This window comes from Ascaphus truei, chromosome 1, assembly GCF_040206685.1.
Source record: "Ascaphus truei isolate aAscTru1 chromosome 1, aAscTru1.hap1, whole genome shotgun sequence".
Classification (NCBI taxonomy): Eukaryota; Metazoa; Chordata; class Amphibia; order Anura; family Ascaphidae; genus Ascaphus; species Ascaphus truei.
The window spans coordinates 518,728,429-518,754,734 of NC_134483.1; the positions used below are offsets into that span (position 1 = coordinate 518,728,429).

General features: G+C 40.1%; 1 protein-coding gene across 1 annotated transcript; it reads left to right on the top strand.

Annotated features, from left to right (window-relative positions):
- The first annotated feature begins 1,958 nt into the window (after positions 1 to 1,958).
- SPON2 (spondin 2) lies at positions 1,959 to 16,277 on the top strand. The gene is made up of 8 exons (XM_075579000.1): positions 1,959 to 2,087; positions 2,788 to 2,892; positions 3,557 to 3,772; positions 4,696 to 4,918; positions 6,745 to 6,968; positions 9,473 to 9,664; positions 13,587 to 13,761; positions 15,709 to 16,277. Exons 4-8 carry the CDS (start codon positions 4,699 to 4,701, stop codon positions 15,885 to 15,887), a joined length of 990 nt encoding a protein of 329 aa, XP_075435115.1. The 5' UTR covers positions 1,959 to 2,087; positions 2,788 to 2,892; positions 3,557 to 3,772; positions 4,696 to 4,698; the 3' UTR covers positions 15,888 to 16,277.
- The last annotated feature ends 10,029 nt before the right edge of the window (positions 16,278 to 26,306 follow it).

The following is a 26,306-nucleotide window of genomic DNA, read 5'->3' on the forward strand; positions in this document are numbered from 1 at the left end:
TTAAAGTTCCTACGTTGGATTAATCCACTGTACTTTTTTCTCGCAGTACAACAACGGGTTAGAAATAAACACAACCCGCGGAATGGATTTACGTTAATGCTGCTGGGGGGTAATTTAACGCCGCAAAACCGTGCCATATAGGGAGAATTAAAATAATTGATACGGATTTAAATTGGAACAATCAGTCTGCAGATTTTACACCACGGAACAGATTTTGAAGGGAGAACCCGGGAAATTCCAGGAGAATGGATTTGGACTGTACTTCCCATATCTATAAAAGACCGCTCTATCAAAAGAGACTATAATCAATATTTGGTCAACAAGGCTATGGAATGAGCATTAGATCTACATAGGTCTACTTTCCTTGGAGAAATCCACATAGACGGAATAGAAACTCCTAAGAAGAGAAATAAGAGCAACAATATTGAATATAATATATATTTTATTACAAGATACAATGGAGCCGCACCAAAAATCACTAATGCTCTTAAACATTGGAACATTTTTCAGTGTGATCCTATTCAAGGGAAACTACTGCCCAAGTATCCAAACATAATTTTTAAAAAGGATGGAAGTCTTAAATCGGTGTTAGGTGCAATAATGCTCAAAAACACTGATACCAATAGCAGTAAGAATTGACTCACAGACAAACCGTCTGGATTTTCTAAATGTGACCTACCTGGATGTATTACCTGCAATGATCTTGACACCAAAGATAAAAGAGCTTCCAGTTAATAGTCGCAGGCAAAACATTTAATGTGAGAAACTTCTTAAACTGCAAATTCACCAATATCGTTTATCTAATAATGTGTCCATGGAACAAACAATACATACGAAAAACAAAAAGACCAATCAAGACCCATTTCCTGCAGCATAAATGAAACATTCAACATGGTTTTGTCTAACATGGCTTAACTAAGCAATTCAATGATATGCATCATAAAGAACACACAGGAATTTTAATAAAATTCAACGGAGCAGGTCCCAGTTGATGAGCGCGGAGGAGATAGGGTTTTTTTTGTCTCTGACAAAGAGAAACATATTGGAAACACCAATTAGAGACTTTGGGACCCAACAATCTCTATTTTTACATTGACCTAACAGCCTTCCTGTAATTGGACATATAACGGACTATATGACACTCATGCTTATCTGGAGTCTCCCTACTTTACTCTCTGCTCAATATCCATACCCACAGCCCTACCAGCTACATCCCTCTGACTGGGCTATATCCTTTTGACTAGGTTATGTATGGAGATTTTGCTTGCCTAGTTCACATTCTCGACATTTTGGACATTTTGGACATCTTCATCCCACTCTTTGTTAGTATGTACGCTTATTGTGGTCCCATCTACACATAGCTACTTGTCTTTATGGAGTTGACCATTTTTCATTGTGAATTCTTTCACCCTTCATTATTCAACATGATTTTTAGCATTGTTTTTACTATTTCTCTTTTTTTTTACATTCCATATGATTCTTTTGGTGTCATCATCTTACGTTCATTTGCATTTACTTGATCTCTATTCATGTACAGTATGTTCCTTTATCAAATTGACACACAATACTCATCACTAGATTCTTTCTAACATAATATTTTAATAGTGCATGTAGTCATATACTTGTATGTATGCGGAACAATATCAGAACATACTGTTAGATTTATGGTTATATACTACATTGAGTCTCCCATAGCACTTCTACATTCTCTAAGTACCTTGGTTATAGACTATTACTCTGAGTACACATGTACACTCCCAGGACAGCTGAGCCCTGATTATTGGGACAATATCCCACACCCACCATTTACTGCGCTTTTACTAAGACTGACATCCTGCCTTTGAGAGGCTTGCTTGATTACTACCAATCGACACTCAATAGGAGGAGCCTGCACGCTTTATTTAAACTTGCCTGAGTCCTAAGGTGATCACTCCCTTGATGAAGCAACACGTTACAGTTGCGAAACGTGTTGAAGAAAGGACCTGAGGAGTTTTGTCCTGTTGTCGATCCATACTAGGACCGGAGTACCCAAGAGTGATGTTACTGCAGACCAGAAGTCTCTCTAGCCAGCATCACGGAACTACGAGGTCAGTGCTACCACACGCAGATAAGCCCTTTTAATTTATTTATACTGTGAGTGCATTTTACAGTTTTGATTTATATATATATATATATATATATATATATATATATATATATATATAAATCAAAAATGTAAAAATTTATATATATAAACGAATAGACGATACCGTTCTGTGGCTAACTAAATGCTTAATGAATAACGGTATCGGCTATGTATTTTTGATTATTAAGCTCAGCTAAAACCGTACATATATATATATCCATGCATATATGTATAGTGTGCATGCATGCTGCGTGCATCTGATGTGTGTATTTGGTCTGTTAACATCTGTGGTATGTGTATATAATGTGTGTACATATATGGTGTGTTTATCTGGGGGGATGTTTGTTTATTGTGTTTGCATGTGTATGGAGCTTGCCTATTGCATGGTGGGTACATGTGTTTAGGGTGCATGTAGCGTGCGTCTATGCATGGTGTGTGGGCTGTCTGGTTCCTAGCTGGTTGGGCTTGGTTCACGGGCTTAAATTTGCCTGCCAGCCCCTTCTCATAATGATCACTTAAGTCACTGTTAAATTGTTCACAGGTGCTCAATTTTGGAGAAAATTAACTTGTGAAGGAATATTTGCAGAGCTCATTAAAGATAATAGGTATTGTGTAGTTTCCTAGAAATGTTCTATAACTCCGTCTTCATTTCTGATTTATAGCAAGGTCCTGAGTGACCAGTTTTGATCTGCATTCAATTATAGACAGTCCAATCTGAACACTTCCGGATGAAGTAACATTTTGCTAAATATTCGCCTTGCAATAAAGTGAGTCATCGGTCACATAACAAATTCTCTGTTAACTGTTCAGCCAACAGTAAATTAATAAAGCCACCATAATAAATATTATTTAATAAACAATACATACTACTTTTGTTAGGGACAAGTAATTGTCACATACAGTATCTAAGGAGAGCATGCAGTGCAAATGACAATGTTGCAATGATCTGGGCTGGTTAGAAGCCAATTTATATCGGCAAATCCTGAAAAATGTTTTCATATCAATATTTCTCTAAAATAAAACAGTGGGAGGATTTTACTATGACCTTTATCAGGATGAAAAAAAAGTTAAAGAAATGTGTAAAAAAAAAAAAAAAAAAGTTGATATATAATAAGGGGAACTACACCTTCGAATTAGAAAAAAAAATATTATGGATTGCATACTAAAATATACTGTAAAGTAATTCTGTCCCTTGAACGTATTACAGGGTTAAAACCATGTATTTTTCCATTGAACAAACTCCTAAATGTTTAAGGGAAAACTAAATCCACTGGAGAACAAATGCCTCACTGTAAAATATGTTTTATTCTGTCTTATAACCAAACGTTGCCAGAATAATGTTTCACGAGTTAAAGAACAAGTGGAAAAATGCATGGCTCTTAACAAAACCTCATTTGTTTAGTCAGCATTATAAGATTTATTTTATTGCAGGAACGTGGATCAGCTGGTTTCTCCAAAAATCCAAGTAAATGGTTGTTATGCATTGAGTTAAACGGGAAGGTCTTAAGGTTACAATCATTGTTGGACTAAGGGGACCCTCTTCAGGCATAAATAGAACGTCCTCCTTTTCTCTGCACCAGAAGAGCTCAGCTGCCAGCAAAAGCAGGTGCTCCTCCTAGCCTGACAGAACACTGCTAGAAAGAACTAGTAAGTATTAAACAACTGTTTTATGTCCATTTATTAAATATTGCTACAGTGTCCTAATGGAAATGGGGCAAACAATGTGCATTCTACCAGCACACGTAGTTGACACAGACTTGTGAGGCATTGAAATCATCTTTATCATGCTACAACAAACCTAATCCTCTACACAAGTGGGTTTTTAATCTTTTTTTGGTTAAGGAACCCTATAATCATTGTGAAATTCTGCGGAACCCCAACCCTCTCTAATAGCATGTCTGTCTATTACTCAGATGCATTGTAAGGAATCCCAACCCTCTCTAATAGCGCTTCTGAGATCAGATGAAATGTTAGGAACCCCTAACAGTGTGTCTGAGATCAGATACATTGTAAGGAACCCCAACTCTCTCTAATAGTGAGTGTGAGATTACATGCATTGTATGGAACGACAACCCTCTCTAATAGTGAGTGTGAGATTACATGCATTGTAAATTTTTCTGTATAGCTAAAGTGTATATATATATATATATATATATATATATATATATATATATATATATATATATATATATATATATATATATATATATATATATATATATATATACCCTCATGATTAAACACATCAATATGTAAAATTATGCTGTTTCATGCATAATTGAATTTAAACGATAGTACATTTTTATTGTTACATAGCATGATTTTTTTTATTTATTCATGAAAAAATTTACCAGGGGAAATAATGCACTTTAAACTATAAATCTTATATGTTCTGGGGCATAATGTACTAGGAATCACAGAAAATATCTAATTTGCCATGTAAAGGAACTGTGCAGTTAGCTATAATACAGATGTACAGTATAGTTAAATATAATACAGATGTATATTTCTGTAGTTATGTTGTAAAACTGAATGGTGTAATTCTATGTGATTTACCTTTTTATGTGCAGAAAATGGAAAAAACGATGCTGCTCTACAAATCCTGCAAAGTTATCGTGACTCTTTTATCAATTGTGGGTTATTCCAGCTGTCTGTCTTTGAGTGAAGATTCTATTTGTACTGCAGAGGAACTTGCTAAGTATAGCATCATTTTTACAGGGAAATGGAGTCAGGCTTCATTCCCTAAACAATATCCCCTTTACAGACCCCCAGCTCAATGGTCATCATTGCTAGGTAAGTGACTATTGCATTCAGAGAATATATAGCATGTGCAATACTTATGGATTACAGTATTCAAATCTCGAATCTCACACATAAATAAACCAAACTGCACTGTCAATTACAAAAGTAATTACTTGGATTGATGTAACCATGATTCCATTCCATTCCGAGACATAATATAACTACGGAGGATGGATTCATGCAGTCACTTCATGGCAGGGTGATTATTTTATCCTAATTGCCAAGGCCAGTGTCTGTTTTCTATTATATGTCCAGCCTGTCTTGGATTTCTATGAGTAGTCTGTGCCTAGGAGAGAGTGTGTATGGATCTAGATCACCATGACAGGACTGGCTGAGCCCGGTCTAGGATGTTTTGGTCGCGGTCACTTTGCTGTGACCAAGTTGCCGCCGGTGTTTAGCCACCACTCACTTTGCCACAGGGACATTTCGCCACCAAGGTAAGCCCTTAACCTTAGACCTTAACCTAAACACCCCAAACCCCAAAAACTTCTTACCCTAAAAACCCCTCCGCCTAAAAAGCTTACCCAAATCCCCTACCCCAGGGGGCTCCAAACCAGTCCTCAAGAGCCGCACACAGGCCAGCTTTTATGGATATCCCTGTTTCAGCACAGGTGGCTCAGAGTGCCTCAGTGCTTGACTGGGCCACTGATTGAGCCACTTGTGCTGAAACAGGGATATCCATAAAAGCTAGCCTGTGTGCGGCTCTTGAGGACTGAGTTTGGAGACCCCTGCCCTACCCTACCCTAAAAATCCCTTACCCTATAGTTAATTACCTACCTTGGGCTGATACGGCCAGCGGCGAAGTGTCCCTAGACGGCTAAACAGCGGCGGTTAAAAGTCTGCGGCAAAATGGTACGACCACTCATCCCATTGCGGGCTGCGGCTGCTCCAGTTGATCAGAATAAGGTATTCTGTCCAGGCTCGTGTCTGGAGAAATGTGATAATGTCTTGCACTCCGGAAGAGTGGAAATAAAATTGTAAACATTAAGCTATTTCTCAAACAGAGTGGCACACTTCTACTTGAACTACTGTACATGGAGTAACATTTCCCCAAACTGTTAAAAAATAAAATAAACTAAGAAACATATTCATATTGGGATAAAACATTCACTGAAAATGTTGGGTTAAAAAAATAATTTGAAACAGTCGTTCATGTCTGCAACCCCCTTTGAAAACGAACCTGCTGGAACATACCCCAAATCTAAGAATCACTACACACTATACACTATGTAAAAGTGTTTCTTAGAAAAAAATATTAATTATGAACAGTATGTGTAATGTAACCCTCTTTTAAACTATAATACAGTAAACTATAAAAAACTTATTGTGGAAAAAAATGCTATTTAACAGGTAATAATGGTGAGTTGCAGAAAGCAAGTGAGGAGCACAAACTCAATATAGCATTCTTGGCAAGTAGCAGGGTGTTCAAATAATCTCCAGTGTGTGAATGAAGAGGGAAATTTTGGTCTTAACCCTTTAAATCAGGGGTGCCAACTCCAGTCCTCAATAGCCACCAACAGGTCAGATTTTCAGGAAATCCTTGCTCCAGCTGGAGGTGGTCTTAAAGGACTAGCGTTGACCACCCCTGATTTAAATGGCAGATGCGCTGGAGGTGCATAGTAAGTGAGAATGACCTCTCTAGCAATGAACAGGCAAAATATGACATACTGTCTACCAATAAATCAATATATTGCCATGTCTAACTTGATGATTTTAGTCGTAATTTACGAACCGCACCATGTGAAAAGATGCAGCTTTACATGTGATAGTTTATTTCTTCTATTATCCACATCTAAGTTGATGTATCCATCCAACAGGAGTGACTCACAGCTCTGACTACCACATGTGGAAAAAACATGTGCCCGCCAGTAATGGAGTGCGGGACTTTACAGAAAAAGGTGAAGCCTGGTTGTTAATGAAAGAAATAGAAGCAGCTGGGGAAAAAATTCAGAGTGTGCATGGAATTTTTTCTGCCACTTCCATTTCCAGCGGCACCGGACACACGTCAACCGAGTTAGAAGCACATTCAAGGCACCCTTTCGTAAGTACTGCAGATCATTATATTTCCTTTTCAAGATCGTTCAATTTACAGAAACAAACTGTACAGATGCAACTGCTGGTTTTAGACCACTTGCCAAGGAAAATCTGTGACCATCTCGCAGTAACTCGTGAGATGGTCCACAGAAGGCTGTAATGGCCCATCGGATTAACACAGCGGGGGTTCCTGCGCTTGAATGGGACTCCTAGCCCAGTAGGATTCACACAGCGTGAGTCCCATTCAAATGCAAGGACCCCGCTTTGTTAATCCAATGGGCCATTAGTCTGGCTGCAGAAATCTCTCAGCATTGGAATGGTTTTAGTACAGAATTCTCAAGGCAAGCGGTCTACAACCTGCAGTTGCAGCTGTATATATACAGGACTTCACACACCGTCACTGCCAGGGCTGTTTAACAACGACCCCATTAGCAAATATGTCTACTGTGCCCCACTTTAAACAATGGTGGTTCTATCCAAATGAAACTAAATGTTATCAACATTGATTTTCTGTTCTGTATCACCCAAAACAAATCCAAGTGGACATACCACAATTGTGATCACAGTGCTGTCCAAAGCAAGCATACTGAACTGCCGGAAGTCAGGTTTTCTTGCAGTATACGAAAATCCTCACTAATCTCCCTCGGAAGGTGGGTGTAGCATCACAAAGCACACAAAACTAGACTACTTCTGTTAACAGTATACGAAAAGAACACATGGGAAAAGCCTCTTTATAAAATTAAAAGTAATGAATAATTAATTATTCTTACTGTATATACAGTAGCTATATTTAGTAACATATTAGTTATTTTTTTACAAAATAATTTGCTTTTATTTAGTGTAAGTTACAGTGCATGCAAAACTACACAGTTTAGATACTGTATCGAGCTGACACAAATAGCTCCTTGACCCAATGCAAGAATTTTCTTACATCAATATGCGCCAGTGTCAAATAATGAGATTTATTATTGTATGCTCATCTGGCATCTTGACATTCACATGATAAAATCAAAAGAAAAGCATCATGAAACTAGCAGTTGGATATAATAGGCTCTAGTAAGTCATGTTAGACTTTTCCGGGTCCCAAATCCTTGGATACCTTTGACTCAGCGACCATCATTATTGTAAAACATGCATTTGTCTCTCAGTTTTGCATAACTCAATGTCTTTCATAAAGTGATGTGTATGTTTAATGACCCATTTTGAATACTATCATGCACTCAATTATACATTTTGATTAGGTTTATTTTGTCACCTCAAAAATGTTTGCCAGCTCATTACAGTATGCCTTTTGGCAGGTGACTTTATACAACTGTGCTAAAATAAGATCACACGCTCCTTTGTACTGCACTGTTGTATTATGCACTGTACAGCATACTTTTGCAGTGATAAATAAACATCATCTGATCTTTCTGGTCTTAAGAGCTCACGGACAACAACAATTCTATGAAGAACGATGGTGTTCCTTCATTAAATAAATACAATATATGATTGTCTGTAATGTAACTACCTTTCTACAAGACCACACCCCACTCACCCGTAGCAGGACCATCAGAAGTATATCTCTGAAAGACAACGTTTAAGAAAGAGGGGATATTCATTTTATGTCACCGTACCTTTCTCTCAGCTCTTCATTCTTTGGAAATGAAGACATTTTGTATTATAATTATTGGCTGAAACACTAGAGTCTCTATATAAAGTATATAGACGTAGGGAGTGTCTCAATTATTCTTATAGACTAATAGTAATCTAATAATGAGCAGTCATTGTGCCTGCAAATTGAGTCATTTAAGAAATGATATGAGTATTTCAAACGACTTGCGTTGATTTTGAGTCAGCATCCTGTATAGTATGTATGTATGTATGTCTTTATTTATATAGCGCCATTAATGTACAGTACATAGCGCTTCACAGCAGTGACACACGTGACAATCATATAACTAACAAATAGTACAAATAACAGATCATGGGAATAAGTGCCTCAGACATAAAAGTAACATTGTAGGAGAGGAGTCCCTGCTACGAAGCGCTTGCAATCTAATTGTATTTTATTTACTAAAGTCTACAAAACCAGTAAAAAATAATTGCACCAAGTTTATCAAAGGAAAAACTTGATTCTTCTTTTGTGGTGAAGCTGGTTATGTTTTTTGCACTCGTTTTGCCCCTGTTCGGCAGCCGGTAGACTTTAGAAAACAGACTGTGTAGTTAGTGAGGATTTCCTTGAAGCTCAAATTATATTTGTGTGCATTCATTTTGGTATCTCTGAGAATCGTTTTTCCACCAAAACCATTGTATTTCTATAAAAAGAAATGCACTTTCAGTTCTGGATCAAACAGATCTAAGACAAACACATTTCATACATTTGATGGAGACAATAAATCAATAATAGCTCTCCACTCCATTTTATTAGTCCTACATAAACCCTGATGTGCATCATTGTTGAGTACAGTATGTTCAGTTATTTCTGCTCACCTTTCCGCTGATGCATTATTCTATGGTCTATCTTGCTAGGTTTCCTTTCTCGTACGAATTGTGCCAAGCCCAGACTGGTTTGTGGGAATTAACAGTTTAAAACTGTGCGAAGGAAAACATTGGAAAGAAACGATATCATTGGATCTTCATCCCTATGATGCCGGGACAGACAGTGGATTCACCTTCTCATCGCCAAATTTTGCAACTATTCCACAGGCTACTGTTACAGAGGTATGTCTTGTATTAAAGGCAGTCAAACTGCAAGACCAGAACATACTGTACAAGAAAACACATGTTTACAAATACTTCAATCACTCAGCTATAGATTCACCCGCAGACAGAAAATGTGATAGAAATGTACAAACGTGATTTTTTCCCCTCTATTCTGTGTACCAATGGCATTTTTAACCTACTGCAGACCTTCCAACATTTTGTGGGTATACAGTAGGTACCGCTGTTCCTCTACTCGTGCTAGATGGAGGTACTTCCAAACAATCCCTGCGGAAGTCCCATTCAGAAACATGAACCCGTCACAGCTCTATCGTGATGAACAATGTCCCCTCATAACCTATGCAGCTTCGCGCACACACACACAGTGAACTTTCTGAGTAATACAGATGTAGCAAGACTGTCCCCTGGCGCCGCAGACTTTTGCTTGTTCATCCATGACGCCAGGGACAGTCTTGCTACATCTGTATTACAGAGAACGTTTTTTGGGTGTGCGAAGCTGCATAGGTTTTGGGGTCCATAACGATAGAGCTTTGATGGGTTCATGTATCTGAATGGGACCCCCCGCAGCGTTAATCCTTTGGTGCCGCAACCGCGCCTGGCAGAGGCACCAAAGACCATAAACTTTGCTACATATGTAGGTACAGCTGGTCTTATAGGAGCCAAAAACATGTAGGGTACCTGCTAAATAGGTACAATTGGAGGGTATTCTTACTGTATAGGCAAAATTTATAGGAATCCTGTCCCCTCTCAGCATGACTATCAATACTGTCATTAGTGAAGTTATCCACTACAAGAAGGTGCTAGATAGATATATATGAGGTTAAGTGCATCTGCAGGGGGTCAAGGTATGAGATGTATAGTATAAGCCATGGTGCTACCCATATGCTTCGTTAAAGAGATGTGTTTTAAGGTGGGTCTTAAAGGTGGTGAGAGAAGGTACTAGTCGGATATTGAGGGGACGGGCATTCCAGAGACCTGGGGCTGTGAGTGAGAGGTTTAAGATGGGAGAGGGCTTTAGATACAAAAGACATCCTTGAGCAGAACTCAAGCGTCGGGATGGTGTTCAGTGTGAAATTAGGGCCGTGGTATAAGGAGGTATACACAGTATGTGTGGTGGGGGAAATATATATAGTATGAGTGGTGGAGGGAGTATATATGATTGGTGGGGAAGTAAATACAGTATATGAATGGAGGGTGAAGTATGAGTGGTGGGGGAGTATTTATGAGGGGTGAGAGTATACAGTATATAAGGGGTGTGGAGGCAGGAGTAAAAGAACAATTTTTGGGTGGCGGTGCTGTACATACAGAATCAGTAACATACATACATTATCATAATGTAAAAATCTCTAAATATAGGAGGGCTACAGCACCCCCTGCACCTCTGGTTCAAAGTCCCATGTGTGAGGGTGTATATGAGCAGTGTTGGAGTGTACTGTATGTAGCCAGGTCCCCCAGACTGACCCTCACCTCTGTTGTGGTGAGAGAGTTAGGGAAGGTGGCAGGGAGCGCTCCGGTGCACCAGAGGCTCCGCGGTGGCCCGAGTGTCCAGGGCGCCGCCATTTTTGTATTGCACATGTGCAGTAGTCCCATAGGCAACGGCGACACCAGAGAGGTCGAGCATACGCAGCAAGTGGTTGCGCGAGCGCGCAAAGCATTGACCAACCAGAGGAGGTTTAGAGTTGGGGACTACAAGTCCCATGAGCCTCAGCAGGACCAGGTAACGGCCGGGAGCCAATAGGGCGAGGAGACTGAGCAGGGAGAGGTTAGGAGGTTGCGCAGGGGAGCACATTAGGCAGAGAAGATCGGGAGGGGGATGAGGAAGGAGCTCAGAGTGTAGAGAGGCAAGTAGCCTCTACACTAGGCCCGTTTACCCCCAGGCCCAGATAGGCCCTGAGTCACAGTCAGTCAGAGTTAATGTAGGGACAGGCCCTAGAATAGGAACCTGTCACATTAGTAACTGAAGCTGTTAAAGACACAGAGACTGTCACGGCACCATCCCAGAGGTTTGGGATCAGACCTCTTCAGGCATATCATCAGCCATCCGGGTGGGATCGCCCCAGAAGGTATCACCGGCAGCTCCGCATCGTCGGATCCTTTGTGAAGTCTGTTTGCGGGCCCGAGCGCGGTAACATTCTTTAAGTGCACCAACTATAACATCATTCATACTAGTGGCTGCGCAGTCACACACATACACTCACCTTGGGGGGGGGGTTTATAGTGTGATGTATTGGACACGGTGTGGGAACACGGTGAAGGGTCGCGTCCTGTGAGACACGTTAGTTATTGTGTCTCCTTGAAGAGTAACATTTACTGGAATGATATGCATGGTTATGGTTACCGCTAATAAAGCTACTGTTTCTGTATTATTGTCCTGTGAGGAACAACTCCCGCTCTGCTGGGAGCCATCGCAGCTGGAGGCGCTGCACTTGGTAAGAGATTATTCCTATATATATATTGCCCCAGGCTCTCCGTGGCAGAGGCTTAGGCCCTGTGAGCCAACAGGTTATACAGCATTGGTAGTTATACTGTATTCAGAAGGAAACAGGGCTACATGTATATGAGGGGTATGATGGATGATGGGTGTATATATGTGGGGTGTATATACTAAGGTTGTGGAAGTGTAATAGACAAATGTTAGCCTCAGTTCATCTACTAAATGTTAGAGGATATGGTTCTGATACTTCCAGTTCCAAAACTGACATCACAATACTGGCTGCCTCTTGGCCAAATTAGGCTTTTTTATTGGTTACATTAAAAAAAGAATTTTAAAAGCAAGGAGGAGGGACAGAAGCGTGAAGCACAAAAAAGAGAGCTGATGACTGGCCGGCCAAGACCCGTTCTCTTTCACGTCTCTTTTCTTGCCTCTTTTGACAATGGCCCAAAAATCCCAAGTGCCAAAGGTGGACTTTTTTTATTTTGCCTTGTCAACCACTTGCAGCTGCCACGATCCTTCATTTCTTTGCTAATCCTCATCTCTGGCTTCCAGCATTTGTCCTCCTAACACCAAATAAAGCAAGTCATTTAGTTACTATTCTACCTTTTTGGAAAATATAATTCCCATTTCACATGCCTCACGTATTTTCATTGTGTGTTGTATATCAGTACTTTTTAGATGTGTGATCGGCACGACATTTCAGCGTCAGCTATTCGTCGATTTGCAGAGTCACACAGTGTTGTGCTTCTTGGTTTTTTTTTAATGCTTATGCAAAACATGCAATCATCACTAATATTTGCAAATAAATGTCAACATTTTAGTGAACGTTGGGGTCAGAAATGCTATTTAAGGTGCACATGTATTTATGTATAAAAATGTTTTACCAGGAAGTAATGCATTGAGAGTTACCTCTCGTTTTCAAGTATGTCCTGGGCACAGAGTTATAAAAAAAAATACATGGTTACATTAAAAGAACAGGGGTTATACAATCAAATCACGGACAGATAGAGTTGGAAAAATGGGTACAGGGGACCACGTGTTGTCAAGGATTGTTGCACCAAGGCCAGTGTTAACTCCCATTGATTTTAAGTGGGAGTTAACACCAGAATGGATGCAATAGCCTGTATTGGCCCTTGATGCCTGTGTGCTTACAGGTACGTGAGATATTCACCACCATAGGCTTTTGCCTAAGTCATATCTTTGCCACTTTTTCACAAGCCGCAAATGTCAAATTTTTCCCACTTGCTTACATTTTTACCCAATTCTCTGTGGGTCTGGCAATAGTACTGCCGGTATATTTTTACCATATTCATATATGTATGCATTTATATTTGTATTTTTATAGCGCCAACCAGGTATGCAGCTCTTTAACATTTGTACGACATGACAATATAATTACAATACAGCTAATAACTATTTGTGTCAAATGGTAAGATTAGGCCAACAATACAAATATTAAAATATGTGAAATGTTTTTGTCTTCCACAGATAACTTCTTCTTCACCAAGTCATCCTGCAAACTCATTCTTTTATCCCAGGCTAAAACGTCTGCCGCCTATTGCAAAAGTAACGTTCACTAAACTTAAAGGCAAGCATGTGTCTCTTCCTGACCCAGCATCAAATCCCACCACTAAAGGAAACGAGATAGAAGAGATTATCTCAGGTAAACTGAGCTTTTTTCACTCAATATAGATGTTATTGAACAAGGGAATGATTAAGCATTAAAACCAATATATATGTGTGCACATTTGCATGTCATTTCCCAGAATCCCTTGCTGCAGTGGAAGTGCTGTATGCTGGGTGATAATGGGGAAAGGTGGGGTTGCAGACCTGCCTAAGACATGCAGATGAGCCTACAGCTATATTTGCATATTTGCTTTCCTGTGGAGGGTTTTTGTCACTTTTTTTACTCACCATAACTTAACTCAGTATTATGGTTTAGCCTATCCCATAAGCCTCTCTTGCATTCCCAGTAAAATCAACCCCACACTGATGAGACCCATCAAGGTTGAAACAGCTGTCAGTGGGTGGTTTTCTGGGTATGCACCTTAACCCTGGCTGTGCTCAAAGCTGTGACCATGCAGCAAGCTTAAGCCTATAGGGAACCATGTTAAAAATGGTTATTGAGGCAAAAAGTGACACTGTGTGCACATTTGCATGTCATTTCCCAGAATCCCTTGCTGCAGTGGAAGTGCTGTATGCTGGGTGATAATGGGGAAAGGTGGGGTTGCAGACCTGCCTAAGACATGCAGATGAGCATACAGCTATATTTGCATATATATATATATATATATATATGCAACACAATGATTGAAACAATGTAGTCTGAATATGACTACAGCCAGGGGACATAGAATATCAAATCCAATAAAAAGTGTCCACACCTAGGAAGAAAGAAGATGCCAATATGGTGAAGTAAATCTGCATTTGCAAATATAGCGCAAGAGAGACAGCTGCTTCCAATGTAGCAGTAAAATCAGGCATGTCAGGATAAAAAGCCTATCTTTGCTATGTGGGACTTGCTTCGGAATCAGGAATCCACGAGGAACATCACAGGAGTACAAACAGAGCTGCAGCAGCTTCTGATCTCCTTCTCCTCCTGTGACTCTGCCCAATCTCATGATGGCAGTGAGATTGGGACGTCAGTGAAACTCCGTCGGTATAGATAATAACTGAAGCAGTCCTCAGTACTTTAGCAAATAAGGATATATATTAAAAGTCAATCTTGCACTAAATATTAGGTCTTAGGCCCTTCTGATGACCTACTGTAATATTGTGCACCTCCCTGAAGAAGGCCCTTAGTGGACCGAAACGTTGGTTTACACATGTGCTGTCATGTTTGAATACAATCTTTTTGCTACATACTACTGAGTGCTGTTTCTTTGCTTTCCCTGCTAGGAAGGCAATCTGTTGCATATACTTGTCTTATGGAACATGCACCTGATGATTTGACGCTTTAGCTTGGAGTGCCAGCTGTGCTCTATCTGTATATATATATATATATATATATATATATATATATATATATATATATATATATATATATATATATAATATATTGCTTGTTTTGTCATTAACTTTTTTTTATAAAGGTATATGTTCCCTTTTACAGATAATAAATAAACGTTCTGCATGTCGCTCTGTTTAAAGTCAGACTTTCAATATTCACCCTTGTTTGACCAGATGACCCCAAATCTGTGTTACAGTATGAGGCGCAGATATAAGGTCAAAGCTCTCATCCCAAGTAAAGTTTGTTACTTCATAATCCATAGCTATCATGTACAGCTCACACTATGATCACACACATACATAATAGTTTGATGCATTACACTTTTCTAGCAACATCACTACATTAAGAAACAAAGAATAGTACATTGATAAAGTCCCTACATTTAAAGAGGATGAATCTGGTTTAATTCCCATTGTCAGTTCCTTTTGCAAGTCACTTAATTTTACTATATTGCACTCACCTAAAAATTTGATTGTAAGATCTTTGGATAGGGGGCTTATACTATACCTGAAAAATACTGTCTGCACAGAAACGCTTTACACACAGAAAATATTATTCTTATTTCTACTGTATTTACTCTTCCTTTTTTTCTCTCTTTAGAAACACCACTAGATTGCGAGGTCTCTGTATGGTCATCCTGGGGACTCTGCAAAGGTAGCTGTGGGAACACTGGAGTTAAAAGCAGAACTCGATATGTTCGTCTGAAACCGGCCAACAATGGAACTGCTTGTCCAACCCTGGAAGAAGAAAAAGAATGTGAACCAGAAAATTGCGTATAATTTGAGAATAAAGAGCTAATGCTAGATTATAACTTAATTTAAAAGTAGGGTGCATTTACTAGTTTAAAATGACATCTAAGACAATATACCATATAGTTCAGGTATGTGACGATTACTATTATATATTGTCTAATAGGTGAATTTTTTTTATTTTTTTGCCATACTGACTTTGTTTCCAGGCTGTTCTTGCAATTTGGCCAACATTTATTTTTCCAGGTTTCACAAATTCATGTACAATAGCATCCCCTTGTGGCAGAATTCAGGACATTTCCAGCATCTCACTAATCTACACATTTCCCATGCATTTGGACTTTATTTAACTGTATACTGTATATAGATGTGCTCACATAGACTGACAAAATGTTCCAAATAAAGGTTGATTTTAATTTATTGGTTTTCTGCCATTTATATTGCAGAGTTCATGATTATTTTGCACACAAAAAAAATGCACTAGAAGTTGTCTTTTTTTCTTTTATTCTTTCAAGTCACATTAACAGGAATGTTAAAAGTAAGAAAGTTAAGAATGATAACGCCAATCCAGCCTCGTACTCACTAGGAAAACCTCACTACGAAATGACCGTTCTCCACAATGCCTTTTTTTATTCATACCACAACTACAAACTCAATCCTGACTGCAATTAACCTGTTGATGATGATTTTAGAGAAGAACATGAGTGAAATAATTGGATGGACTTGTTTTATGGTAAATTTACAATGGTATAAAGGGGTCTGCCATTTATACACGGTGGACACTGCAATAGTTGAATTACTATTTCACCCTCCCCCAGAATTTCACGTTAGGATTATATATGCACCACGAAGAGTTCTCACCAGGAGAAATGTCCCAAGGCAATGACTTTTCAAATATAAAAATTATTCTCCCTATTGTTTTCTTTAGAACCTGAAGTGCATCTTATTTATAAGATGCTGTAAGTTGACATCAGAAATGTTCTTATGCCTTAAAGGGTGATTTTTCCATTTTGAGTTATCAGGAGTGAACAGGCTATAGTCATTTAGAACCGTTTCATATTGTTTTCTACTGATGTTCCTGCTGAGAGAATACAATGTTTCCATCTTTAATAGATATGTCAATACAGACTGTTTAATTGTATGATTTGACCCCTGCAGTGACCCAGACACATGGGAACAGCAAAAGCATATTAAACTTTTTTTTATAACTTTAGTATTTATGATGGCTTGAAGAACACCCTGCTTACACTTATCCCTGTTTTTTTTTTATATAATATATATATATATATATATTACAACAAGACAAACTGCCTGCAACAGACTAAGCAAATAATGAGTACTTAAATTAGTAATATTATAACCACTAACGGTGCTAGAGACTAGAAGTAATATAACAATGAAAAGAAAAAGAAAAGCGTCCCAACTCAGCACTCAAGTATAATCAGAACAAATATCAAAGAAAATTATGATTTATTTAACAGCACAAATAATCAAATATAAAATACAAAAATTATTAAAACAAACCCTGACATCCTCCTGTGATAGAATATGTATCAGACAGGGGAAATCCCCTATGAAGATAATGATGGACCCCTAATACCCAAGGCAAGGGAAAAAACCTATAAGCACAAAATATACAGTATGTAGAACAAGGGGTTAACAATAACCCCTTGAACCTACAAGGCCGGCCTCACCCCTAGTAAATATAAAACCACACAGCAAGCATAGATAACACATGCACCAAATTGCCTAATACATGCTGATGTCAAATACATATATTATATACATACACCGTATATGCAGTTGGTATAATCAAGGCAAACCAGGCACAGTACCAAAAAGAGACTGTTAGTATAGGATCAACAATGGTTAACAGTTCACATCAGTTACCATAGTCCATGAGACCATCCATGCCACACTGTGATAGTAAAATGTCCAAAGGATAAATATCTTCCAACTGAGGGGTCCATCCGCAGGGGAGTCAGGGAAAAACAAACGCCCCAACACGTGTTTCACCCTCGCTTCATCAGGGGGCCCCCCCAGTGTGGCATGGTTGGTCTCATGGACTATGGTAACTGATGTGAACTGTTAACCATTGTTGATCCCATACTAACAGTCTCTTTTTGGTACTGTGCCTGGTTTGCCTTTATTATACCAACTGCATATACGGTGTATGTATATAATATATGTATTTGACATCAGCATGTATTAGGCAATTTGGTGCATGTGTTATCTATGCTTGCTGTGTGGTTTTATATTTACTAGGAGTGAGGCCGGCCTTGTAGGTTCAAGGGGTTATTGTTAACCCCTTGTTCTACATATATTTTGTGCTTATAGGTTTTTTCCCTTGCCTTGGGTATTAGGGGTCCATCAGTGTCTTCATAGGGGATTTCCCCTGTCTGATACATATTCTATCACAGGAGGATGTCAGGGTTTGTTTTAATAATTTTTGTATTTTATGTTTGATTATTTGTGCTGTTAAATAAATCATAATTTTCTTTGATATTTGTTCTGAGTATACTTGAGTGCTGAGTTGGGACGCTTTTCTTATTCTTTTCATTGTTATATATATATATCATATGTAGCCTAGTGCCCATGGCAATAGCCTTTCCACTGGCCTCAACATTATAAGTTCTGATAGGAACAGGCAGTGTTGGGGTTAAACTCTTGCACAGGGCCTAGCCTGTAGCTGCAGCCTGGATAGCTACAATGTTGTCATATCCAGTGGCAGGCCTACCAGCAGTTTGGAGTGTCATACCTGGGGAAGGTACTGACTGGGCCACATGCAGATGGTGTGATGCCTGTCACCTGGACCTGCCCTGGTATGGGGCAGGGTTACAAGCCCCTCCCCGTGTATAAAAGCTGGCACTCCACCAAATTATGGCTGTGTGTGTTTTCCCTCCCTCAGTGCAGTGGGAGGGATTCCCCTTGCACCATCAGGGGGTGAGGGAGCTAAGGAGGGGCTCTTGGGGCCTCAAGCCTCTGGGGCCTGCTCCTGGGACTGTGGAGGATGACTGAATACAATCAATAAAGACCAGTTGTACCATCAAGAGTCTCAGTGTCTTGCTGGAGAAAGTATGTGCCTGTGGGGACCCATCCTGTCTCTGCTAGGACCCTCGTAGGATGGAGGCGCTGCACCAGAAGAAAACCCTGCCCTGTTGCTGCTCCCAATTACACCAAGCAGCGCCCTCAGACCTCCTGGAAGACCACACAGCACCAGAGCACACCCTGTATATAACAAATCTCCTGTAGGAGGGGGGGGGGGGGAAGGTGCTACAAATATATATTCAACAAGTCTAAATATCTGCCTTTAGTAGTGATAGAGACAAGGGAGACACAAGAGCACACAAACACCACAATAGTGTACGCTAGTACCCTTGATTTAATATGAAAAACAAATAAATACTGTATAAAAAACCATCACACACATTATAAAGGAAATGTCAAAAACTGTCAGCAAAATGTGACATAGGCTATAGGAGCCTTCAATGTGTGTGATAAGGCAAATAGTATAATTAAAATAAAGGGTGAAGGTACTGCCCTAGAAAATGGGCAGTCATCAAGCAGCTCTCTCAGGAGTGTTCCATCAATTAAAAGGCTTTGAGAACCAACATTGAAGTCCTGTGAACCACTGGTTATCCAGGGACCACAATTTAAGAACCACTGCCATAAATGACAGCAGAAAGTTGTTGGAACGTGCATGAAGATTATAGTGTAGAAAGGTAACAGGCAAAACTCCCCTAAGGACTGTTTAGTTCTATCCCCTAAGTGGGAAATTGCGATCCTGCCAATCAAGAAACTAGTGCACAGAAGCTCCTGTTGACTTTCATAGGAGTTTCTGTGCCATAGTGCTCCAATAGGGACTATCACCGTTTAATGATTAACCTCCATAGCCTCATTTCCATAGTGAGTAGAAGCAAGTAGGAATTAGATCAAGGAAATGAAGAAGAGGCAATCTTATAAAATTGTGTTTGATACTATGTCCCACAGGGGGACGCTGTACAAAATAAAGGAAACTGGCCTGTGTGTAAATATTTGCAGCTGAACTGAGAAATGGGTAAATGTTGATATTTATTTGCAGGGTTTTTCCTGGAGCATGTCCCAAGCAGTGTCATTTTCAGCAATTTAAAAAGATCAAGTTATTAATGATTTTCTATTCATATATTTTAATCTATCTATTCTAGCTATTCTATCTATTCAATCCATTTATTTATCAATGTTTACTGGCTACAAAACTAGGATAAAGGAATTGAACCAGATTTATCAAGGGAAACAATTCCGTTGCCTTCAATGATATTAATTTTCTTTAATAAACCTTGTGCTTTTTTCCCCCCATCAGTTACACAGCTGGGTCGACATTTATACGTAGATTCCAATGTGTCTTCTGTGGATTCTGATACATTCCCCCACCAATGCATTTAACAGGTTTCAAAAGAGCTCAAACAGAAGTTTTCAAATGTACCAATACGCATTTTATGTTTGAGCCTTTCTTGGACTATTGAACAAGTCTCGGAGATTAGCCATTTTCATTTCAGCATAAGTAACAATACCATGAGACAACAGTTATCTCGCAAAGGTTATCAAATGAAAGGTGTTAGAATATGTGAAAATTCTATTTAAACATTTCTTGATCTTTTAAACACATATAGGTATAATCTTTCATGAAAACAGTTTATCTTCATATGGGTGTAGCCTATCTTTAAGGATGCTTGTAAGTGTGTGTAAATACTCTACAAGGAGCACGAGGGAATGCCATTATTAGGATTTATTACAGGATTCATGCTGTGTATGTGGCTATGTTTATCTCTTGAAGCAGAGAGGAGTTTGTGAAAAACATAGGCTTAAGTATGGCTTTATTCTGCATAGTTCTGCATGTTCTAATTGCAGCTGGTATCCTCATCTTGTGATGAGCACAGCCTGTGACACGTTTTTGTAATGTTTATCCCTCTGTTTTTATACATATATACTAGTGTGACGGTGAGGGGGTAACCAGGCTCACAATAAAGGTTAAGCCCATTTGGTTACCTCTGATCCATATATTAGGGTTCGGGAGTGTCAGCTCTTGAGCCCAGTGATTCTACGTGTATTCTGTAAAATTATGTGACAATAAAGACTTTATGTGTTTTTACCTTTCCAGGAGTGCCAGCAAGCAGAGATTGCTGGGCTATGAGTTTCAAGGGGGGTTTTACGGAGAAAGTGTTGTCAGAATGTGCCTAGGTAGTCGGGGTCCATAGTTGCTGGATATCTCAAAAATGTACCCGGCACTCAGAACGGATTCCCGGATACATATGGGCACATTGCTCCAGCAAAATATCCCCTTGAAAATGCTTGCGCGACTCACCGCTAGGATTCCCTGCTTCAGCACAGACCAGAAAGGTAAATGAGGCATAGGGATGTGAGGTGTCCCTGAACTTGTCAAAGGGTCAATAGGATAAGGGGGATACCCAGTTAATGCCCAGGTCACCCAGAACCTGCATAGAGGTTCTGAGGTACTCCAACCATACATAAGGTTGCGAGGAGTTTTAAAAGTCCAAGTCTAGTTTATAGTGTGTGGGGAATATGGCTAATAAGAAATAAAGTGCAGTTTTTTTTTAATTCTATTCCCCATACCAGCAAAACTTAGGATATTATTCAAAGTGTATATTTACATATATGCCTGTGCACAGTATAATGAGCTGGGTCTTTCCGGACCGATGTTCTGAGTGAGTCACTGGGCTACCAGCTTGGTGCAAGCGAGTTTACCCAGACATCGGACATGAAAGCCACCAGAGGTTGCCAGGTGTGAAGAACATTTGGGCATGAGGTTTACTCAAGTACACACATCCTGGGATGAATGGAAGTCCTTGGGACTACCATTTGCCCCAGCAGACTAGAGGAGCATAAACAAGTGGGTGACTTCTGCATACCAACTGGCAGAGGTGGCAATCTTGCGCATGCCCTTGGCTGATTCAGAAGATCCGCTTGCCCGGCTTCAGAAGACTGGCATCGCTCTAATTAGCTGGTAGGAAAGTTCCCACGCTGGGATTGGCTGGAGTATTTCATGAATTAACTCAGAAATACTATAAGAATCCATCAGGCAATCCGGTCATCAGATTCTAACTGCCAGAACAACAGCGGCAAATTTGAAATGACCAAACGATGCTCCGAAAGAAATAGCAAAGACACCGGCGTCAGAAATCCGAGGTGAAATATTTTCTAAGTCCAGTTTTTTTGCGGCCAGGTTTAACAAATTGAACGTAGCGGTTGCGGCTAAGATTACATGCCGAATTTAGTTCCAAGATGATCAGAGCTAACTACCAGTGAAGTGATTTCAGCACCTGCGGAGGAAAGAGGAAAGTCTAGTTTTTTGCCCTAGGTCCCAAGTAAATGTGTCTATCTTACGTAGTTTGTGTTCCATTGTGTTCACAATTTATTTCACTTATCTTGTTTTGCTCAATGTATGATCCAGATAAAAAGGTGTAAATGCCCGGTCTCCTGTGACAACTAGTAGAGCAGGTTTTGTTAGTGCCTACTGTACAAAATATTTTATTGTATTGTATTGTATTGTATGTCTTTATTTATATAGCGCCATTAATGTACATAGCGCTTCACAGTAGTAATACACGTGGTAATCAAATAAATAACAGATAATATAAATAACAGATCATGGGTATAAGCGCTTTAGACATAAATGTAACATTAAGGAAGAGGAGTCCCTGCCCCGAGGAGCTTACAGTCTAATTTTGTTCATACAATTACACATTATTCCATATGGTGGAATAAATTACATTTGTTTTAAATGGAAACGTAAATTTGTGGAAGGTTGTGGTAACTTTCAACAGGAAAAGAGGAAAGATTTTCACCAAAAAAATAGTACAGATGTAGCACAACGCGATTTCAGGAACAGCTGCCATTGAAAATAAATTTGCCCCCCACAAAAAAGGGGCGAGACTAATGCATTATTGCTCCCGCTGGCATGTTTCCAGCTGATACAATAATGCCTACTACATCTGTAAGTATATACAGACTGTGTACATAATAGTATATAGAGAGATGTCAAAAATTTGATAGGGTTCCTTCTTTATGTGCATTTCATATGTACGACTATCGTAGTTCTTTGAACATACAATTGGTGATACCAGGGTGTAGGTAAGCTAAATTCAATGTATTCTGAGGCTATTGCAACAGTCATAGGGGCCTATTCTAGTACTGTAACTTCGATAACTAACTCATCAAGCTTTTTGAGCACTTCCCGTACGATTTGGCAAGGTTACAATTCAGAAAGCTCTGATGATCTGCCAAACTTGTTTGGGAAGTGCATCTCCCCGAGCGGTAGCGCTGCTGCTCAAACACACCGAGTGAGAGGTCCAAAAGAGCGCCAACTCGCATTTTTGAGAAAATCACCCTATTCTAGTAGCTCCGATGAGAACATTGAGGCTCTCACCTAGCAAGCTACTGCAAATTTAATCTCGCCACCCTAAGGGTGGCAGGATGGGATTTGCGGTAGGACTTGTAGGAAACTGGTAGGAAAAAATGTAATTTTATTTAATCGAATTGAATCCGGGAGTCTCTGGAGCTGACACGTATTAATATCTGCTCCGGAGCCCCCCTGCTTCAATCCAAAGTAATAAAAATAAATTTACAAGCAACTTCATTAACTTAGCGGCTAACCGTTAAGGTAATTAATTGGTTAAATACCAGTGGCTGGTTTATTGTGGGTATTGGGGGGGGGGGGGACTTGGTATTTAGCCCGTGGTGGGTGTTTAGGCCTTGCGGGAGGGTTACGGTAGGAGTTAACCCCTTCATTACATAGCGCTTAACCCCTCCCGCTACCCACCAAAATGTAAGCTGTCACATGGCACTCCAACCATTCCTCACATGGTATATCTCCCTAACTGATTGGTTGGAGTACCATGTGATGACACCCATTTTTTTCTGATGATATCATTTTAAAGAAAGGATAGTAAAGGGTTGAGGGTTAAGAAGTTGCTGATGGACTCGGAATCGGAGGGTGAAGACATCAAAAGGTAAGAAAAACATTGATTGTATTTTAGTTCATTGCATATATTTTTTTAGGATGCCCATTGACTGCCAATTTGTTTATCTATGCCCCTTTCGGGTTATAGTTAAATACAGTGACGAGCAATACATTTTTTGGCAAATGCTTGTTTTAATTTAATTGTTATGTATTGTATTTTGTGTTATGTTTTTTTAGGTTGCCCATTCATTGTCAGTGTGGCAATCCATGCCCTTATGTTGTGGGTATGGTTTTTACCACAGTCACAATCAAAGGCTTTATTGTGAAATGCTTTTCTTATTTAAATGTCATATGTTTTATTTTGTTCCTGTTTTTTTTTAGATTGCCCAATCATTGCCATATTGGCAAACCATGGTCATATTATAGGGGCATGGTGTACCACTGTGTCAATCAATGGGTGGAGGGGGAGGGGGTTTGCGTAGTTGCCCTGGGGAGGGTGGTTAGGCCTCCCAGGTGGGTAGCAGGAGAAAAGGGGTGTCAACCCCTTAATTACTTTAGGGGTTACTAACCGCTAAGGTGATTAAAGGGTTAGTGGCCATTAGTTTGTTTTTTTATTGTAATGTTGCTGCCCCCAGAAGACAAGATGCAGAGGACGGTGATGAGGACGGCCTTCATTCTGGCAGGGTTAAGTAGAACTTTTATTTACTTTATGCTGGCTGGGTAATGTTTTATTTTTAATGAGAAAATAAGCTATTGTCCATATCTGGATAATAGTTATTTTCCCCAAACCTGTACTGTATGTGTTGGGGTGGGGGGGTTGTTGGGGGTAGAGGAGGTAGGTAGTAGGGTTGTTGTATTTTAATGTATCTTGGGGGTAGAGGGATTGGGTGAAGGGGATAGTTGCCCCAAGCTGGATGGTTAGGCCTCTCAGGTGGGTAGAGGGAATTGTTAACCCCTTCATTATCATAGCGGTTACCATTGCTATGGTAGTGAAGGGCTTAACTCCTCCCGCAACCTTCCCAGCAGGCCTAACCACCCACCCTTGGGCAACTACCTCCTTCACCCACCCCCTGTACCCCAAGAAACCAGGTGCTCAGGTTTAACCCCCTCATTACCTTAGCGGCTAACTGCTAATGTAATGAAGCTGTTTTTATATAAATGTTAATAACAGAGTATTGAAACAGAGGGTATCTGGAGCTGAACCGCATTCATTTCAGGTCTGGAGACCCCCTGATTCCTGAGTTAGAGGCCCCGGTATGGGGTGCTGGTAGCCCCATGCTTTGTTTAAATCTCCCGCGTCACGTGACCGGGACATTCAAATGTAGAGGAGATACTAGTAAACAGCAGAACAAGGAAAGCAGGCAAAACACAACGACTGTTGCAGCAGCAAAGGAGTGAGCCACTTCTTTGTTTAAACAGTGCTTAAAACCAGGAAGTGACTGAGCTGAGAGCCATCGCTAAAACTAGAAGAACAGGAGTGGACCAAAAGTTTTTAGTCTTGGGAGGACAAGCGAAATTCTTTGCTGAGAAGCAGTCGGGACATGATAGTACGTTTCCCCTGGAAGGGCTGCGTGGAATTGTCAAATCAACCTTGGAGCATGCATATTGGTGGCGGGTTCCCACAAACGATTCTCCCTTTTGACGTATATGGCCAACTTCATATTCCAACTTCATATTCCCTGGTACCATCTTCAGTTACCTTGGGAGGTCCTTTTTGAGGAATGTGAGCTGAACTGGCTTTTTTTCTGCAACACAACAAGGAAGACTGGATGTACTCTTCAGCATCACGGCAACTCCACTGCCACTGGATTAATAATTCATACAGGTGGAAATGGGCCCACAGACCCGATCTTGCACCACGTACCTTGGTGCAGGTCTTTGTTTTCAGTCCGCATATTGTTTATATGTCTGTTTAGTGAGAAATAGCCTCTGGGCTACTTTCTACTGGATCTGGATTAGGCGGCGTGCCATGTTCCATGCCGCGGGTACGTTGTTGGTCATATCTAAAGTAGCCAAAGCCACTGGGAGCATCTTGGGATGCCTACCAGTGGTACAAAAAAAAGGGGAAACTCCGGTGGAGGAATGGATGTGATTGTTGTAGGCAAATTCTGGCAATGGTAAGAGATTCACCCAATTTTACTGTGTGTAGTTCACATAACTACAAAGATACATCTCGAAAATCTGATTGATTTGTTCGGTTTTCCCATCCTTCTGTAGGTGAAATGCTGAGGAATAACGCAATTGAATTCTAAAACCAAAGGTAAGTGCCTGTTACGCCGGTGCTGCCCGCAGACCAGACCCGTCCCCTGTGCCGAAGGGGGAAGTAGGGATACATGCACCCGCAGCAAAGGGAGCGAGTCCGTAGTGTGGTGTTAAGCGTTGCCAGGCCAGATATAAGTAACGTAGACAATACTTGCCGGTACCGGGTATAAGAGAAGAATAGTGATTGCCTTGCCGAGGTCAGGGAGCGGAGAGATGAGGAAGGTTGAAGT

Bases quoted from the DNA above. Each gene is read 5' to 3' on its own strand.
- SPON2 (XM_075579000.1), top strand. From the start codon at position 4,699: ATGGAAAAAACGATGCTGCTCTACAAATCCTGCAAAGTTATCGTGACT. The intron at 4,919-6,744 runs GTAAGTGACTAT...TCCATCCAACAG, and splicing joins TCAATGGTCATCATTGCTAG to GAGTGACTCACAGCTCTGAC. The intron at 9,665-13,586 runs GTATGTCTTGTA...TGTCTTCCACAG, and splicing joins CACAGGCTACTGTTACAGAG to ATAACTTCTTCTTCACCAAG.